The 19,312-nt window shown below is 36.0% G+C and overlaps 2 protein-coding genes across 2 annotated transcripts; both read left to right on the top strand.

Moving 5' to 3' along the window:
* Nucleotides 1-2,478: 2,478 nt before the first annotated feature.
* Nucleotides 2,479-11,572, top strand: LOC140773713 (pseudouridine kinase). Its single transcript, XM_073116415.1, has 10 exons — nt 2,479-2,730; nt 2,825-2,935; nt 4,192-4,294; nt 4,375-4,422; nt 6,587-6,684; nt 6,827-6,941; nt 7,791-7,873; nt 8,134-8,701; nt 8,946-9,074; nt 9,193-11,572. Exons 1-9 carry the CDS (start codon nt 2,647-2,649, stop codon nt 8,993-8,995), a joined length of 1,260 nt encoding a protein of 419 aa, XP_072972516.1. The 5' UTR covers nt 2,479-2,646; the 3' UTR covers nt 8,996-9,074; nt 9,193-11,572.
* Nucleotides 11,573-11,619: 47 nt separating this feature from the next.
* On the top strand, nt 11,620-18,111 carry LOC140773711 (serine--tRNA ligase). The gene is made up of 10 exons (XM_073116413.1): nt 11,620-11,890; nt 11,973-12,043; nt 12,126-12,287; nt 12,378-12,483; nt 13,175-13,368; nt 16,689-16,792; nt 16,897-17,080; nt 17,200-17,379; nt 17,547-17,750; nt 17,829-18,111. Exons 1-10 carry the CDS (start codon nt 11,758-11,760, stop codon nt 17,844-17,846), a joined length of 1,356 nt encoding a protein of 451 aa, XP_072972514.1. The 5' UTR covers nt 11,620-11,757; the 3' UTR covers nt 17,847-18,111.
* The last annotated feature ends 1,201 nt before the right edge of the window (nt 18,112-19,312 follow it).

The following is a 19,312-nucleotide window of genomic DNA, read 5'->3' as shown; positions in this document are numbered from 1 at the left end:
GTTTGATGACAAGGAGAATGGTGGGGCCTCACTTCCTCCCCTACATGAATTCCCATCCGTTCTTCTATAACCATTACTGGAAGTTGACATCTTTGTCACTTCCTTGAGAGAGATAGAGAGATAGAGAGAGAGAGATGGGGGTAATATCTTCCAAATTCTGTTGGTCAGAAAATTGAGAAGTACTATTAGACATTATCTTCTAAATTTTTTAGTTTTTTGAGCAAAATTAAGAGGTGGGCAAATTCCCTTTTCATAAATGATTACAGTAGTAGAAGATAGGAGATGTGATGTAAACTATGAGCAGCCAAGCTTTGGGCCCATGCTAGGGCTCTATTTTGCAAATGTAACCACAAGGGCTACACTAAAACTTAGTGTGGTGTCCTCTAGGATTAGCAAGATGAGTCTTCATCATAGGCTAAATTATGTGCATGTCCATGACCTTAGAAATGATCTCTGTGTGGTGTTATGTCTCCCTCTATGCGAGTATGTTTTACAAATATTCTACAAACAAAATGATGTGGCAACTTATTAATCATATGTATTGACGTATACGATGATGCCAGATCTATAGTGTAATATTTTGCAAACTATTTGTGGATAAGATTTTATTCGGGTAGAAGGAGAAGAATTTACCCTAATTTTCTTCACAAATGTGTGAACCGTCTAGTAAGTTAAAAAGGAATATGATTCTTGGTGGTCCAATTCCTAAGTGCCTTAGAGAGCATAGGTGGAGTGCAATAGATTTTGGATGGATGCAATTGAACTCTTTTGAATCTGACATGCAAGACTTAAGTCCACATGGAATAAAAATAAATATTTCGATAATAGAATCTCGAGATATTATGATTGGTTTAAGTAGATAATATGCGTGAAAAAGATGTGTCTAATTCAGCACTAATAAAAATATGATCAGATAGTTAAAGAGACTTATGTTGTATAAATATTTATAGGTTTGAATTTAGAAGTCATATCCAAGATATTTGTAACCATGTTGATGTGAAGTTGTCTATTTTGATTTATGAACTGTAACGTAGCAATGTTAGATCCTATCTTGACAGCAGAGATTTGCATTTCATGTGCATCATGCTTTGTGCATATAGACAGGATTCATATCAGTGCCTAAGCTGCATGTCACAAAAGCAAAGAAAAGGATATTGTACTTAATATATCTGAAAACATTCTTCTGATCCTGCATACTCTTCCTAGCTATCTATCTATTGGCAATAGAAAATACTTTAATACCCAATCCTAATCTAACAACAAGTGATAATCTATTTTCATACTCGGTACCGGTTCTAACACAATCTAATATAGAGTCTAAAGGCATATTAGTCTTTTTATTATGTGTTCAAATTTGTAATTATGTAAAAAAGAAGAAGTATGTTTTCTACTCGCGGGATGTGTAAGTTATATGGTTTCTCTACAAAATCTCTCTCTTTAAATTTATCTTATGCTCTTAATGTGACGGACTCTAATTATGATCAATCTAATTATTTGTAGTCATAGTTATGTTGTTTGACGATATAATTCAAAGTCATAAAATTTGAGCCAATAATAGTATTACACTAAATTAGAACTTATATATTATAGAATAGAATACGCGTGAATCGAATCGGGTAGAGTCGGCATGCACGAGTGAGTTGATCTAACAAAGTTTTCTTTACCCTAAATCATAAGTATTGCTTGGAGCCCAAAGACTAAGTTATATATCTTACATAGTATAATTCATAGAAACGGTGTATTTTAGATATTTGAGTACTATAACGATTGCCTTTAAGTAGTTTTTCACGAGATTACTTGTATATTTACTCAATTTACTTACAAATTATATAATATTCTAAAAGTGTAATTTATGATGTCTATTATCATCCACGTGTATATATATATAGATGCACATATATTCTTCATAAGATGGCGGCAATATTTAGATATGTATTCTTATAAGATTATGATTATTTTTACCAAATTTATTAAGTAATTTTCTCAATATAATACAATTAAGATATTAACATACTCTTTAGTTATTTCAGTGATCTTTACACCCAGTGTTACATTTACAACTTCCAAACTTTTCATATTGAACTTGCTAATCAACGTATTCTTGTTAGCTTTGAAAACATTAATATATATTACTATATATTATAATTAGATCATCGGCATAAAGGTATACAATAACATTATCCAAATCATCTTTTACATAAATACACTTATCACACTTATTAACGCAAAAAATCGTTTGACATTATTAAATTCTTTATATCATTGTTTATATGCATGTTTAAGTCTGCAGAAAGACTTAATTAGTTTGCACATCTTTCCTTCTTCTTGGGGCCTATAAACCTTTCTTATTTATTCCATATAGATTTCTCCATTTTTAACTCACCATTCAAATGAAAGAATGCCATTTTCAATTTTTTTTTCATATATTTTTTAAACTATATAAATAAGTTTATTTTTATTCCACCAGGGGATCGGAGATGAAAGTTGAACTCGATGTGTGGATATTCACACAAAGATTAAAACTTTAATAACTAATATAAAATCTATTATCCTATATTTATCTCATCTTCCTTCACGAGCTAATTAATCATCACCTGCGACAGAATCCGGACGAACGAACGAGAGACTCAAAAGCTACAGACCGCGATGGAGAATTCTGCCCAGAGAAGATTAGAATCCATCGCTCGCCATCTCCTTCTCCCTCACGTCCCCACCCGAAACCTTCGTCGAGTACGTAAAAGGCACATCATCCCCCCCAATTTGCTTCAAATATTTGATCCCCATCCTATCTTACCCCGTGTCCTCTCGCTTAATCTGTTCCCAGAATCCCCTCAGCGCCGCGGAGCCGTCTCCTGTCATCATTGGTGGGATGGTCTTGGACATCCACGCCATGCCTTACGCGCACCCGAGTCCCGGAACGACGACTCCTGGAAAAGTACTAGCTCAGGCTTTTGATTGAGTTGAAGGCTTCGCTTTTGATTGCATTTGGGTATCTGGGCTTGCGACTTTGTGGGGCTTAGTTGAGGATTAAATTTGGGATTGTGGTAAATAGTACAACTTTGTGATAGGATGTGAAGTAGAAAGATAGATGGAGTCGAAAAGGTGATTCCTTTTTTTTTTTTGCTTTAGGTCTGAATAAGGTTTTGAGAACCTGAAGCGGTAGATAGATGGAGTCGAAAAGGTGATTCCTTTTTTTTTGCTTTAGGTCTGAATAAGGTTTTGAGAACCTGAAGCGGTAGATAGATGGGTGGTCAAGGGGCCACTTGAGTTCTAGGTTAAAAAATAAACAAATAAAAATATAATTGTTGAAGAATAGTCAAAATTGATCAAATAACTTATTACATTCTATTAAGAACCATTAGAGGCCTTCAGAATCCAGATATGGGAAATTCATTATTGATGGTGAGCAGTTTTAAGTGTAAAGATATTTAAAATGTTTGTATGAAGACAAATTCTGAAATCACAAGAGATAGTTAACTGGGAAAATGATATGAATGCAATGGTGCGCTAGGTGCATTTCAACAAAAATCACATAGTTTAAGTTGGACTCTTCACTGCCAGGTTATGTTGATATGGCTTGTATTTTAATTGAGTTTCACTGCACTTTGCTAGTTATAGGAAGGAAGGTCCTGCAGTTACACATAATTATATTGAAAGTTTTCTGTTAAGATCTTCCATCTATCTCTCCATAGAGTACAATGTAGTTGCCATGATCTTGTGTTAAATCAACATTACTGTTTATAAGAAGGGAATTCCCTCATGCTCTTTGTCTAACCTTCCTGTATATAAAATTGAACCTACAATCATTTATTTTTACCCTAAGATAGTCAAAGTATCAGGACTTAAGAATACTAGCCATAAAGTTGTTTGTCTGTCTACTGGTTTAATGCAGGCATTTATTTATATGAGAGAGGAGAAGGAAATGACTAATTAAATCTGTGCTAAACAGGAAGTTGCTTGAAAGATTTTTCCTGCACTAGATTGTTATACTTTTATACTTTCTTGTTGCTTGGTATTCCCTTATATTTCATCAATCTTTGCTCATCGAATGCTATTTTTCATTATAGACTGATTCTATTTTTAATATTTCTAATGCTCACAATTTGCTTGCTTTGGCAAAAAATGATGTCTAGCATTCTCAAGAACAGGATCCAAAACTCTATTTTAAGATTTAATATGTTAAATCTTCAGGTTCAATATGTAAGTGGAGGAGTAGCAAGGAATGTCGCTGAGTGCATTTCAAAGCTTGGAAGTAAACCTTTTATGATTAGCATTGTTGGACAAGACATGGCAGGTGAATAATTTTACTGTTATGAATGCATTATCTAGTGACTTCATAGTGAAAAGTGAATTTTCTTTTCTTTGCAAATGAAGGAGATTTACTCTTGAGATATTGGAAATCTGCTGGACTTTCTACAGAAGGTAATTACAAGGTCACCTAGTCTTCGCTCTTTCTAGTCCTATTTTTCTCTAACTATTACAAAATGTATCATAGGTTTGCCAAAAGTAAAAAATGCAGAACATCATTTTCATTGTTATTTTCCTTTTACTGATAAATTTCAACTGTGGAAGTCTTTGGGCCACTTAGTCAGGTGATTGTATCAAGCCTTCTCTCTCATCATTAGAATATTCTGATCATGTACTATTTTCTTGCATCTCTGACTGCCCCTGCTTTCAGATTTCCATTTTTCAGAATGGTTGTTGGTTACGTTTCCATAAGCATTGTGACCCTTTTGGTGGATAAAAAATTACCTAATTTTAGAGCTACTGCCTATCTTCCTGAGCTTTTGAAGCTTCGATGAAATTGGTAGGGCTTTCTGCATGCAAAGTAGTGTTACAAGGTTTCGTTGCAAACCCTGCACTTGAACCTTTTGTTCACCGGTTACTAGACATACGGAGATTGTTGAAGTATAACTATTCCATTTTATAAAGTTCTCTAGTTCCTTCTCTGCTTCATAACCAAAAGCTGATTGTGCTCATTTGGCTGGTGAAGAGAACTAGCACAATCCTTGTATGACAGCCCATTACTTTTACTGGTCTATAGCTGTCCCTCAATTTGCAGGAAAAAAAAGCTATAAATGATGATTCTAGGTACGCAAGCTATGAAGCAAGAATACGGGATACAGGAATATGGAGATATGAATTCGGGGGATAGGACAAATTCTTAAAAGTAGGGTACGAATACAACATGGATATGCCAAATGAATAAATAAATAAATGATATATTTTTAATTTATTGTCAACTAACATAAAATATGGTAAAAAATGATTACATCCCAAAAAAGATAAATAAATGAAATAAAACTACATGTTTTGTATCTACATGCCTAAAACTTTAGAATAATATTATAACAGAAACTGATATTAAACTTAAAAATGTTAGTAAAATATTGAAACCTAATTCAACTATTCATCTATAACGAATTTGGATCTTTAAATGGCTTTGAAGTTATTTGCTTAATTCATTATCAAATAAACAAAGCTTTAAAGTATCATGAAGGATTGGATAATCATATATACATATAAAGTATATGTGTTATATAGCATTTGTTAGTACAAAAAAAAAAAAGATTGGATGATCAAGAAATGTATCGGAGCCATATCTTGCCATATCGAAAAATTAAAATTAATATTTTCTAAGTGTATCTGATATGTATTAGACGATATCGAGGTCCGACATATCACATACCGGTAGGGAGGAGTAAATGAAGTATCCGTGCTTCATAGTGTGCAAGATAAAAGATAGAGCTTCTCTTTATTTGGAATTACTAAATAATAATGGCTAGGCATTGTCTTTTCCACAATTCAAATTGCAGTAATTTCCAGACGAGACAAATATTAATTTGTTACAAGAATTTCAAAGGTGTATGTACTACAGTGATGGACAATTATACTACGCTTTATCTACCATTCTGGTAACCTACTGGAACAATAAGAGATGACTATAAGATATCAGAATGAACACATGCTGCAAACTAAAACTGGCTTTAGTCTTTACAGATGATCTCCTTACAACATTGTGAAAAACTGTTCAAGTGTAGCAAAACTAACTCAACAAGGTTTATGAAGCACATTGTTTTGTTTTGAGTCTTTTGGCATTCTTTCAATGAGTTAAATTTCATTCAACCTTCTGTCTTTATTTATTTCTGAGAAGATAAAATTATTACCTACAACAGATTTTGTCATTCACACCCATCTATAGACTCTATACTCATCCTAGATCTACAAAATTTTTAAGGGTTGCTCGTTTGTTAGTTAGTGTACTTGCTTATACTATGATATCAGATATAAAGGAGAAGACACTTCTATATGCTTTACCCTCTGTCTTTCATATACCTCCGAGTTGCAGTTTGGCTGACCTTTTCACACCCTTTCACAAACATTTTGAGTTTCACTTTAGCTGATCTATTTCACAACCTTTCATCGTCTATGTTGCAAATGAGTCATTTTCCTGTTCTTTACCATTTTATCCTCCTTTTGCATTGCATACGAGTTGCCTATGTTATTCTTTTCTTGGTCCATACTGTTCCTATCAATTTGACTTCTGAACTATTAGTGCATTTCTTTTTGGGTCATTTATATGTAGGAATCCTGCAGTTGCCTGGTGCCACAACACCTGTTGTATCGAATGTATTTGATTGCAGTGGAGAGTTGGCTGCAGCTGTTGCAAGTGTTGAGGCAGTTGTAAGATGCTTTTATTTTTCATTTGCAAGACCAAAGAACATATTAACGAGGGCAGAATTGTAATAAATTAGGATTTTGGAGTATGTACTCCATATTTTCAACTTTTAGTTTTTAATCTGAAAAAATAATTGCCTTTGTCCAGGAAACATATCTGAATCCTGAATGGATATGTCGATTTCAGCATAATATATGTACGGCACCAGTCTTGATGGTCGATGCAAATTTATCTCCTCAATCACTTCAAATTTCTTGTCAAGGTATGTTCTTTTGTCTTCATTTACTTTTGATTTTTGAGCTAAATATCATCTGATTGTTAGTCTTCTTTACTGTTTAGTTGAAATCATCTAAAATTCTAAGGAGCTGACGTCCTAAGATTTTTGTTTTGTTGTCATTCTTCATGCATCTCTTTCTGTAGCCAATTTCTAGGTACCAATCGGTGTGGCATGGTCATGTATATGTAAGTCTGCTGAACTCCTAATCCAAGGAGAAGCAGTATGGTAATTTTGGTGTTACTGTTGATGCAAGGATTAGTCCCTTTTTATTCCTTTTAATGAGTCATTGACATTAGTCCCTTCAGTCATGATAAAAAACTCATTTAAGAGTCGCATGACTTAATCGCAATAAAATAATCAATTATTATGCTAGAAAGGTTATTCCGTTGGCTGGTTATATATTTATATCCAGTCAGAATTTCTTGGATTTTGATGTCCCTTGTTTCTGACGTCTGCAATTGCAATTGATCTGATGGTTTGAATTGACGGAACATGAAATCAGTCCGAAAGCACCATGGAGAGCAGCAAAAGTCCGCAGACTGCCTAAACACCAATGAGTAAAATCCCTTGTGTTTCCGGGCCCCATAGTAGCAACCAATAATATGCTAAACTGTTCTCAGGAGTGGAAAACTGCAGCTTCATTATTATGATATTGAAGTCTCATCATCTGTTCTTTGATAGTTTTGTTCTTTCTATAAGAGAAGGCAACCAATTTATTATGACTTTCACTAACAAGGCCACTTTCTCATTTGATCCTAGCATATCTAACAGCCCAAATAGTAAATTTCTTATACATTTATAGAATTCTAATAATTTTTTGGATACATTTTCCAGTAGCTGCAGGGTCTGGAATCCCAGTGTGGTTTGAACCTGTCTCTGTGACGAAGTCTACAAGAATTGCCTCTGTCATAGATTATGTGAGTGCTGCATATCAATTATATGTGTTTACATACAATACTACATTTTTTGTTATTTACAGAGCAAAATGCACTATTGAAAGAGAATTTTACAAAACAATATAATCTCTTTGGAAAGAGTTGTTGGTTTGGGGGAATGTAAAGGGATATATCAACGTCTATTTGTCATGTTGTTGATGCTCTGGCAATTGTGCTTTTTTGCTTCATAAATATAATTTTTTATGAGTTAATCAAGTTATGACTGATTCCTTCTTACTCAGATAACTTGTGCTTCCCCAAATGAAAATGAACTAGTCGCTATGGCAAATGCTTTGTTACCACAGAAAGAATTTGAATTTATTCGGAGTGAAGCCACAAAAGGTGTCAGCCATTCTGTGGAATATTTATTCCAGATGCTTAAGCCGTCCATTTACTTTTTGCTCCAGAAAGGCATCAAATTGCTTCTTGTCACGCTTGGCTCAGATGGAGTATTTTTGTGTTGTAGAGAGGGGTTAAGTTTCATGAAAGATCATTTGAAGAGGACGACGACCGGTTTCACCGGGCAATTACATGAACTTTTGAAAGAAGCATGTCCAATAGAGCAGTGTATCAGTTCCATTGAGACTGGACAAAAATCCTTTAGATCTTGTGCTTTCCATTTTCCTGCACTTCCTGCATCAGTTGTGAGCCTTACAGGGGCAGGTGACTGCTTGGTTGGCGGAATCCTTGCTTCAGTTTCTTCTGGTTTGGATGTGATGCAGAGTGTAGCAGTGGGTATAGCTGTTGCTAAAGCAGCAGTTGAGGCTAAAACAAATGTACCAACCAAATTTTGCTCAACAAATGTTGCAGGTATGAATGTAAAATCCTAGTAGACTTCTTTTGGGCTTTTGCAAGATGTGGAGCATGAGTTTTCTTTGTGAAGCATGTATTCAAACTTGTCGATTGATACTAAAACAAGTCAGAGATTTGCTTCCTAGCCTTGTACTAATTAATCTCAGTTCCCTTTGAAATGTTTTTCTCATCCTAGCTTTCTTCATGACCATTTCATTTCCAAGGCTAACCATGTAAAAGAATATTCATATTCTGTTTGCAGATGATGCAAAGAGAATACTGTCAGCTGCCCGACCTCTTTGGCTTGAATGAAGAATGCGATCATGTGTGCACAATTATCATTGACCTTTCGCAGCACTTTGTTTTCATCAGCATGAAGATAATCTTAGTGGTGTGTCATAGATATCAGTTTGAACTCTTTATTCTTCATTACTTCCAGTTCATTTTTCATTCTCTACATATTTGGCTCTTGTTGTTCTTCCTGTTGACAGAGTTTCTTATCATTTCAGGGAAGGGATCCTCCATCATTGCACATTCCATACCCCTCACCAAATCAATGCCTTCAGCCAAGCCTTCTTCGAAATATGTTATGATGACTCCCCCTTTTTCACAAATGACAAAGGCAGACTAAGAAGGAGGTGGAAACTGACGGTGAAGCACAGCTCGAAGATCATTAACCAACGGAAAAAGCGCATCTACTTTATCCTTAACTTGTTGAAAATTGCTTTCAAAAAACTAGATTTCTGATCAATAGTCGCATCCCCATCTTCTAACTCCTCATCAACATCCAGTCTCATCTCACACTAACATCCTTCTGATGCTTTCTTGATGCATGAGTTTTATTGTGACTTGAAGTAGAATAATCTAAAGGTCTCAAGAACTCCTATGTCCTATGTAGGCTCAGAAGGCCACTGGCACACTTTTTATTGCAGAGAACTGTGATATTAAAATCCCAAGGAAAAGCCCTCTACAGTAGTTATAGTCAATGCAACAGACTCAATACATTGAAAAATGACTAATGGAAAATCAACAGGAACACTGAATGAGGTATGTCATTTTCGATGTATTAAATTTTCTTAGTACATTGAACAAGCATATTAGGTTTATATGCGGTACTTGCCAGACAATGAATCATATTCTTTTCCCACACTGCCTGTGGACTAACAATAGTATATATGTAACCTCAACAATTCCTGAATGGCTTATAGGGGGAGAATGTATATATACCCGGGTGCTGTGCTAGATGAAAGTGAGCAGCAATGATATCAACATTTATTTTCAGCTGGACCCTACGATCATTAAGGGTACAAGAAATATGTGCATTAGAATGAAACTCCCATATCATCTCAACATAGGTTGTCCCACATAAAACTTTCATACTATACTAGCTTTCCTAATATTGCTGAGGTTATTCATACTATGATTCGTTGTGGGATTTTGTCAAACAAGTATTGCATATTGACAAGAGTGTTCCTATTGATTTTCCATTAGTTACTTTCAGTGTATTAATTTGCTTTGTCTATGACTGTTATAAAGAGCTTCCCCTTTGGGGCTTTTGTATCACAATTCTGTGTAATGTAGGGTGTGCCAATGGATCCTTCTAAGCCTACTCAGTAGGATGTTGGTCCAAGTGTTAACAAGACTGCAAATATTGATAAGTTAGAGGAGAGGCTGCAATTACTGAGCATGAATCTAGTTCTTTGAAAGCGGATATTCAGCAAGTTGAGCATAAAGTAGATGTGTTTTCTCTAGTGGTACATGCTTTCTCTTGTACTTGACATCAAATGTATTTGATGCTTATCTTGTTTAGGTTCTATGATAGTGATTGCTTATGTTTCATTTCATGCCTTAATTATGATACATATATGAGATGCTCTCTTTGCAGTATTTATATGCCTACAATTATGATGATGATGGTGTGTTTAATTGTTTCCTTATTACTCTTGAGATGCCACATAGCTCATCACATTTTCTGGTTGTTTATATTTCTTTCCACATATGTGTTTCATGTGGTATGCAGTGTCTGTATCTTTTTCTTTTCAGAATGTAAAAAGAAAATGTTGAGTTCTATACCATGCTAGATAGCAGATACTGTATTTTAGATATTTGTAATAGGTTGTAGAATTTTGTCATAAAACTGCCAAATGTTAGATTATTAGATTTCTTTTTGTATTGGCAATTCATGTACAAATCCTTGGTAGGTGTATTTGGAATGTTTTATATGAAAATGACTATAGAAGGCTTGCATTAATACTTAAAACAAGGGCTGATATGATAGTGCATTCAAATGGCTTCACAGAATCTGAGGGGATTTAGAAAAGCCTCAATTGCATTGACTGATTTTACTTAAAAAGTATAATATGAGAAAAAAGAAAATTTGCAATGTGGAAAGGAGGGTCATTTGCATTTGCAGCAAAAAATCTTTTAATTTTCTAATTAATCCCTCTCTTATTATTAAATTATAATTTTAGATTTTTTTACTGATTTAGCCTTAATAAATTCTAAAAGGACTGTCGTATTATAAAAAATGTTAAGTATCGCTTATCTAATTTATACGTATTGTTTATACGAAATGTGTGCTCTAATTTTTAACAATACGTGTATTGAGAGTAAAAAAAAAGAGTTATATATCACTTATATAATTTATATGCATCAACATTACATATTATCTATGTAATATATACGTATCACTATATAAAATATACACTGTAATGCATTATTTATGTAATTTATATAATCACTAATACGCTCTAATTTTTAATAATATACGTATCGAGATTAAATAATGTGCGTATCGTTAGATTCGGTATTAATCTAAATCAATAAAAAAAATATCTGAATTTATAATTAAATAATAGAGAGATCTATTTGTCCACTAGAAAACAGAAAGATTTTTTTTTGCTGCAGATCGTCCATGGAACTTGTAAACAAAGAGACATTCGGATCCCCTCTAAAAACTGCCGCACCCGAATCCGCAACCCTGAGGCATCGCATAAACCCTCGTCTTCTACATCTTTCTTCGTCTTCCGAATTCCAATCGCCGTCTCCATCCTTTCCCCTTCCCTGCTCTTTCGATGCTTGACATCAACATCTTCCGCGCGGAGAAGGGCTTCGACCCCGAACTCATCCGCGAATCGCAGCGCCGCCGCTTCGCCTCCGTCGAAGTCGTTGACGACATCATCCGCCTCGACAAAGAATGGCGCCAACGTATTAGAAATCTAACCCCTATCGCCGTCTCTTTCCGATCTTTTATTCTAGTTCGAAATCTATAGGATTTGTCTCTTTCCAGGCCAATTCGAGCTCGAGTCGTTACGCAAGGAGTTCAATCGCATAAACAAGGAAGTCGCCCGCCTCAAGATGGTGAGATTTCACTTTCTCACGGCATCGTTGCTGACCATTAGGGCTAAAAATCTGTTTTTTTTTTTCCCATTTTGTGGTGTAGTTGAAGGAAGACGCCAGTGAATTGATACGGAGCACGGAGGAGAATAAGAAGAAGACGGCGGCTAAGGAGGCCGAGGTGCAGGAGGCGAAGGCAGCGGTAGATTTGCTGCTTGAAGGCATCGGGAATCTCGTGCATGATTCGGTTCCAGTTAGCAATGATGAGGTCTGTCTTGATTTGTGGAGTTTGTTATTTTCCTTCAGAATTTCTGTATTTTGTGGTGAAATTGGTTGTTGATTTTCGTTGTTTGCTTAGGTGAATAATGAGGTGATTCGGACATGGGGGGAGAGACGGATGGAGGGGAAACTCAGAAACCACGTGGATCTTGTTAAGCTCCTAGATATCGCAGATCTAGAGAAAGGTATGCTTGAATTGTTTGGTGAACTCTTTCAACTGAATTATAGTTGTAAATACATGTTATTTTCACTTACACTATCACTCGCAATCCCATTTAATGTTTTCTTACTATGAAATGCTCAAGGGCATTTATTAATTAGATCAATTAAGAATCTTAAATCTAGTTAATTTCTATTTATTAATTATTCTTTTATCAATGTTGTGAAAAGTGCCCATGGTATGCGAGCGGTCACTTAGCCACTTGGCGCTTATAAGGTATGCTGGTGCATATGCAAACGCATATGTGGTCTAGCAAAAAAATATTAAAAATAATTTATATATAATTTACCTATCAAGTACATTGAATATTTTAGCATAATAAGCTAATAAATAGATAAAAATGCGATGTAATGGAAAATCATCTTCATAATATTTTATTCACTAAGGATGCTAATTCTTAATCATAATATTTTCTCAATATGTGGGTGCATAAGCATTGCTCAGTCCTCATGCGGTTTGATTGCATGTGGATCGGGTAAATGCATATGTGGGGCAGTTAACCAACCGCCTATGCGGTCACTTTTCCAAATATGGAGCATTTCATAGATTTAGTTCTTTTACTTGTAATAATTAACTTCGGTTATGCTGTGTTGGATGTACATTTTTTAGTTGTTATATGAGCAACTGGTGCAGTGCTATGGCTTTGGAATATGTAGGTGCTGATGTAGCTGGTGGGAGAGGCTACTATTTGAAGGGTGAGGGTGTCCTCCTAAATATGGCGCTAATTAACTTCGGGCTGGCATTTCTGAGAAAAAGAAACTACAAACCAATTCAGACCCCATTCTTTATGAGAAAAGACATTATGGCCAAATGCGCTCAGTTGGCACAGTTTGATGAAGAACTTTACAAGGTAACTACAGAAGGCTTTTTTTTAATATTTCCTGCTGTGCAAGTGCTTTATTATTTTCTAGTTTTAACTTCTGTATGCAATTTTCCCTATATAAATTCATACGAGATAAATGTATTTCTCGCTGTGATATGCTAAAGTATGATTTATTTACTGGACAAGTACTTAGATCTTCTGCCCTGAAGGTTTAAATAAAGTTGCTTGATAAGTTCCGATTTAGGAATTGAATAACAAAGGAACTTTAGCAGCATTCTCCATGCCATTAGCAGTTTGACATTCAGTTTTGAGTTGAATTGGATTTCAATAAAGAATACAGAAAGTTACCTTTTCGTTTTTTTTTTTGGGTGCATTTTCTATGTATAGTGCTTGAATCTTGTTTAGTGTTATTTCTGAACCTTAAGTTTGAACAAAGAGCATGCAAATTATGCAGTTGGTATTTGAAATCCTTGCTTTTAGATATTTGTGCAATTGTGGTGACAAGAGGTATGATATATAACTTTAAACAGGGAATCAGCTAATGGACGGCAAATCAGTTTTCTTAAAGTTAGCAGTACTTATTATTTGTATTCTAATCTTGCCATTATGTGACTGTTTCTCACTATGATTTTGTAGATTGAAACAATAATCTTTATCTTTTTAGAGTCATAATTTTTTGAAACTAGTAAAATATTTTATCTCCTTTGTTTGGTTTCCTTCTTACCAAGACAAATAAACTATTTATACATGAAAACTTGTGGAGATGAGTTCTTTGGATGAAAATCCAAGTCTATTACTTAGTAATTCTGCCATTGTAGCTTTTCTCTCTTTGTTCCTCGTGCTCTCATTTGCCTACAACGTGGCAAAGATCTGAAGATACCACCTATTCATTCATCTTCCATCTCCCAAATGGATTTTCCTTATTAGTAATTTTCTGTCATTTCTTAACGTTTCTTGAATTGAGCTCCTTTTGCATTTGCTCGAGTGGAAGTCAGAATAACATTCTTGCTTGTTTGCTTACCAGGACTTTCAGCTTGATTCCTTTTTAAGCATCAATTTTTAACTCTAATTTACCAGCCTTTTCCTGAAAAGAAAATTACAGTTATCTCTAAAACTAGTTTAAGTTGCAAATCATGGCTTTTGACTATCCGCACGCGCCATTGTAAATTCTAACATTTCTAGTGGAATTAAAGCAAAAGTAAAAAAATAATTCTAAAATCTTGAAAGATGCTCTATTACATGGAAATGTTATCTATAAATTGTGCATTTGGTAGCTTTTAGTAATTTGTTAGCGCAACCATGGCAATCGCACTTCAAAAGCTTGTTTGTTGTTGAAGCACTATCAGATGATTAGGCCAATAGAATCTGTCAAAGACCCCGACCTTCACAAATTGCAAGCTGAAGAACTGGTTGCATATAAAACTGGTTACATGGATCCAGTAGGATTTTATTCTTGTTTTTCATAAGGAATACAAAAATTTGATATTTTCAAAGCCATGAAATGTTGTTTCAAATACTCAGAAGAGTCTGTTTACTAACAATATTTTGTTCCAAACTTGAAGTTACCATGAAATGTTGTTTCAAATACTCGGAAGAATCTGTTTACTAACAATATTTTGTTCCAAACTCGAAGTCAAGGTGTCCTTAAGCATATTACTGTGCTCGGATGCTGAGTTGTGTTTAGAGGAAAGGCCTCATAGCAAGAAGAGCCATCCAACTTTGTCTGATTCAACCTTCAGAACCTAGTTTGGGCCTAAAAGGATTATTTAATGTTTTTGAAAGCTTCATTTTGTTCTGCATTTAACAATTTATCACAGTGTTTTGAAAATCGGAAAAGGTGGCCGCCATGGTGGGGCGGTGCATCGGCCGCCCCGCCATTCGGTATAGTGCTCGCATAAGGCGGGCTGCCGCCTTGGCGAGTCGCCTGAGCGCCAAAAGGCACTAGGTGGGCCGTTCACCCGATAAGGCGGAATGGCGGTTCGGCCCACCAATCAGCCTTATCGGGTTACAAACGGGTATAGGGTTGGGTTATTATCCACTAAAATAACTAACGCATTAACCTTAATATAAAAACTCTCTTCTCTCTCTCTCTCTCTCTCTCTCTCTCTCTCTCTCTCTCTCTCTCTCTCTCTCTCTCTCGTTGCTCTCCTTTCTCGAGTCTCGGCAGAGAAATTAGAAACTCTAAAGGGCATAAACCTCCGATCCTCTTCAGCTCTCCCGTCCATGACCGCCAACAACGAGCTCCAAGGTAGCTAAAGCGGCGGCTAGTGGTATCGTGCAGCAACAGCAAGAAGCGGACGAGTTGGCAGAGAGCGAGAAGTGGACGGCGAGAAGCGAAAGAGGTACGATCCTCTTTCCCTCTCTCTTTCACTCTCTCCCTCTCTCACACTCTCTTTCTCTCTCTCTCTCTCTCACTCCCCCCTTCACAATCTCACTCTCAATCGAGCAGATCGAATATCTTTTTTTTAAAATCTGTTTTAATCAGTTAATCAGTTATGATAGGCAATTAGACAAAATGACAAGTCAAAAGTCGACTAAGTTAATTATCTGTTGAAGAATAAATGCTTATGAAGTTGTAAATTAGTAATTATCTATTAATCACTTAATCCGTTGAAATGTTTTAATTTGTTAAATGTTAATCACTTAGTAATTAGTCTATTAGTTTGTTTGTCAGTAATTACTGTATGTAATGTATATTATATATGTTTATTTATTATTATTATTTTTTTATATTAAAAATGCTAAACCGCTTTGTCACCCGCCTTCCGCCTAGGCGCTAGGCGGTGGGGTGACCGCCCACCACCCACGGCCGCCTTTCAAAACATTGATTTATCATGTAGATGTATTATAAACTTGTAATTAACTGCCTTTGAAAGATATGTCAATCAGTCTTTGGCTGATTAGAGGGGAGTACAATTCTATAATGGCTTTCCAGATTACAAAAATGATTATTATTTATTTTTATTTTCTGGGTTTTGTTTGTGGGGTGAGTGGGTGGGTGGGGTGGGAATGGGCTTAAATCAACAGGTGTTTGGCACAAGCTGCACAATTCTAGTTTTAAAAAAAAAGTGTTTATGATCATCTATAACTAGGTGGTCTGAGGGTTCCATAAAAAGTTATTGAATCACTATGTGGTGAAGCTATATCCTTATATGCCTTTCACATGTGTACTCCAACTGACAGGAGTATTGGTGAACCTATGTGGATTTTTTTTCTAAAATTCTTGCTTATTAACTGTCATAAGATCTTTTCCTACGTGCAGTGAGAATGAATAACATATAGTATATTTGATTGCGAGCTGTCATTGTGGAAATGTTGTTACAAACATTCTGCTCATATTTTTACAGGTAACAGGTGAGGGAGATGACAAATATCTCATTGCGACTGCTGAACAACCATTATGTGCTTATCATCTAAATGATCGAATATATCCATCAGACTTACCAATAAGGTATGGATAATTTTGACTAAACTTTGCATTTTACTATCCTGAAAGTAAAGAAACTGTAGAGTTTAGACTGATTAGTGTATGATGGTAAACATGTGATTTATTAGATATGCTGGATACTCAACCTGCTTCCGGAAAGAAGCTGGTTCACATGGTCGAGACACTCTGGGCATTTTCAGGGTACATCAATTTGAAAAGATAGAGCAGTTCTGCATTACCAGTCCAAATGATAATGACTCTTGGGAGATGCATGAAGAAATGATAAAAAATTCTGAAGATTTTTATAAGGAGGTGATCTTTCCTGAAAGCTTCTTTTTGTGTTATATTTTTCATGTATAGAATATGACTCCTGAAGCTTGGCCATTTTTATAGGGATATATTAAAAGCTTTACTGGTTTTTGATTTTGCAGCTCAATATTCCCTATCAAGTTGTAGCTATAGTATCAGGTGCTTTGAATGATGCAGCAGCCAAGAAATATGACTTAGAAGGATGGTTTCCTGCATCAAAGACCTACAGAGAACTGGTCTCCTGTTCAAATTGCACGGACTTCCAGTCAAGGAGTTTAGGGATTGGATTTGGCCAGAAGAAGGCAAGGAATTCAACCTTTTGTTTGATTCTTCTTCACAAAGATTATTTTTTTGGTCATACAATCTCTATTTCAGACATTCCGAATGCAGCTAGCATTTTGTCTTTACGATCAGATAATGCAATTGGAAATGCTAATTTGAAGTTTTCTTGTGTGATGACTTCTCACAGAATGATGAACAAGCAAAGCAGTTTGTGCATATGTTGAACTCAACCTTAACAGCTACAGAAAGGACCATCTGTTGTATTCTCGAAAACAATCAGAGGGAAGATGGAGTTGATATTCCCAAAGCATTGCAGCCCTACATGGGTGGGATAGAATTTATCCCTTTCAAGGCAATTCCCGAAGCCAAACCTAAGAAGTCCAAAGCAAAGGTTTGTTCCCTTACTACCTTTGCATTTAGGGTGGCCAGTATGATAAGAGTAAACTGATGACACTTCTTTGCTGAGCAGGGAAATACTGGTTCTTAAGCAGGAACATTGGTGTGCCCAATTGCAACCCTGATTTCTATCTGATCAATGGGAGGAATATTTTGCCATTTATCTATTTCTCTACCATTTGTAATGATAATTTAAGAATTTTGAGATTGAGAAGTTGAATGTCTTTTTCATAGAATGGAGATTTGAAGATCAAACTGAAATGTGTAACGAAAAACCATTTTGTCGATTATCATGGTACTTAACAAAAGGGTTTGGTTGAGATTGCAGCATTTAGCTATATTGTCAAGCTAGCTTCTATGTTCTACTGTTCTACAGCCTACTTTATTTTTGAATCCTTTATGAAATTCTTGTGTTTAGAGAAAAAGAAAAACACTACTTGGTAATATAGATGAGTTTTCAAAATATTGGGACAAAAGGTGCTTTCTATGTCGCCTTCTACCTCTTTCTCATCTACTTTGTAATAGAGTCAATTTCACCCTAAACTTAGAAGTTAAGGGTTTACTTGTAGAAGTTTCTGTGGAGGTAGTGTGTGCATGATTTAGGTAAGTTTTAATCCATTTTTCTTTTCTTTTTTTTGTTCCTTGGCAAGACTAGTTTGATCTATTTCTTAACAACTAGTTATTCAACCTATGATTAGTTAGGCTTATGATATATCAAAAAGAATCATGGGTAGGGGTGAAAACGGGTCGGATTAAGTCCGACCCGCTATCCGATCCGGATTCGGATACGGATACGGATAACTATTTCCAAAAATATCCGGATACGGATACGGATAGCCTTTTAGAAAAAAAATCCGGATACGGATACGGGTTTAGTTGATTTTATCGGATACGGATTCGGATAACGGATATCCGTTTACCCGCTAAATAAATACCCAACTAAAGTTACTAAACCCTACCTCTATCTCTCATCTACTCACCATGTCCCCCAAATCTCTATCGCCCTCACTACTAGCCCTCACGGCCTCACCGGTTCACCCATTTTCACCGCCTCCCTCCTCCGACCCTCCCTCGTCGACCTCGGCTCTCCTCCACCGGCCTCACTCCACGGGTCCTTGATCCATCGCCATCACCGCCCTCACCGCTCGTTGCTTCCATCTAAAATCAGCCCACCGCCCTCACCACCTCACCATCTTCCCCAAATCTCCATCGCCGACACCCATGGCAACGCACGCATCTCCGACTTCTCCCTCCTCTCTCTCCTCTCTCTCCTCTCACCTCCTTCCCTAAAACAGGACAACCAAATGCACGATATCTATAACTTCGGAATCATCCTGCTAGAAATCCTGACTGGGGAATCCTCGGAGGATGGCAAAGAATATTTGCCCAAGTGGGTGCAGACTTTAAGGGTCAGAGAAGACTGGACGTCAGAGGTGTTTGACATGGAGATGCTGGGCGGTGGTAAAGAGGTAGAGGATGAGATGGTGGCTTTGTTGCAGGTGTCCTTGCTCTGTGTTGCTCATGAGCCTAAGGATAGGCCAAGAATGGCTATTGTGC

Source organism: Typha angustifolia, chromosome 13 (assembly GCF_048772165.1).
Source record: "Typha angustifolia cultivar Huaian chromosome 13, ASM4877216v1, whole genome shotgun sequence".
Lineage (NCBI taxonomy): Eukaryota > Viridiplantae > Streptophyta > Magnoliopsida > Poales > Typhaceae > Typha > Typha angustifolia.
The sequence above is the reverse complement of the archived record's forward strand: the minus strand, read 5'-3'. Positions and strand labels throughout refer to the sequence as shown.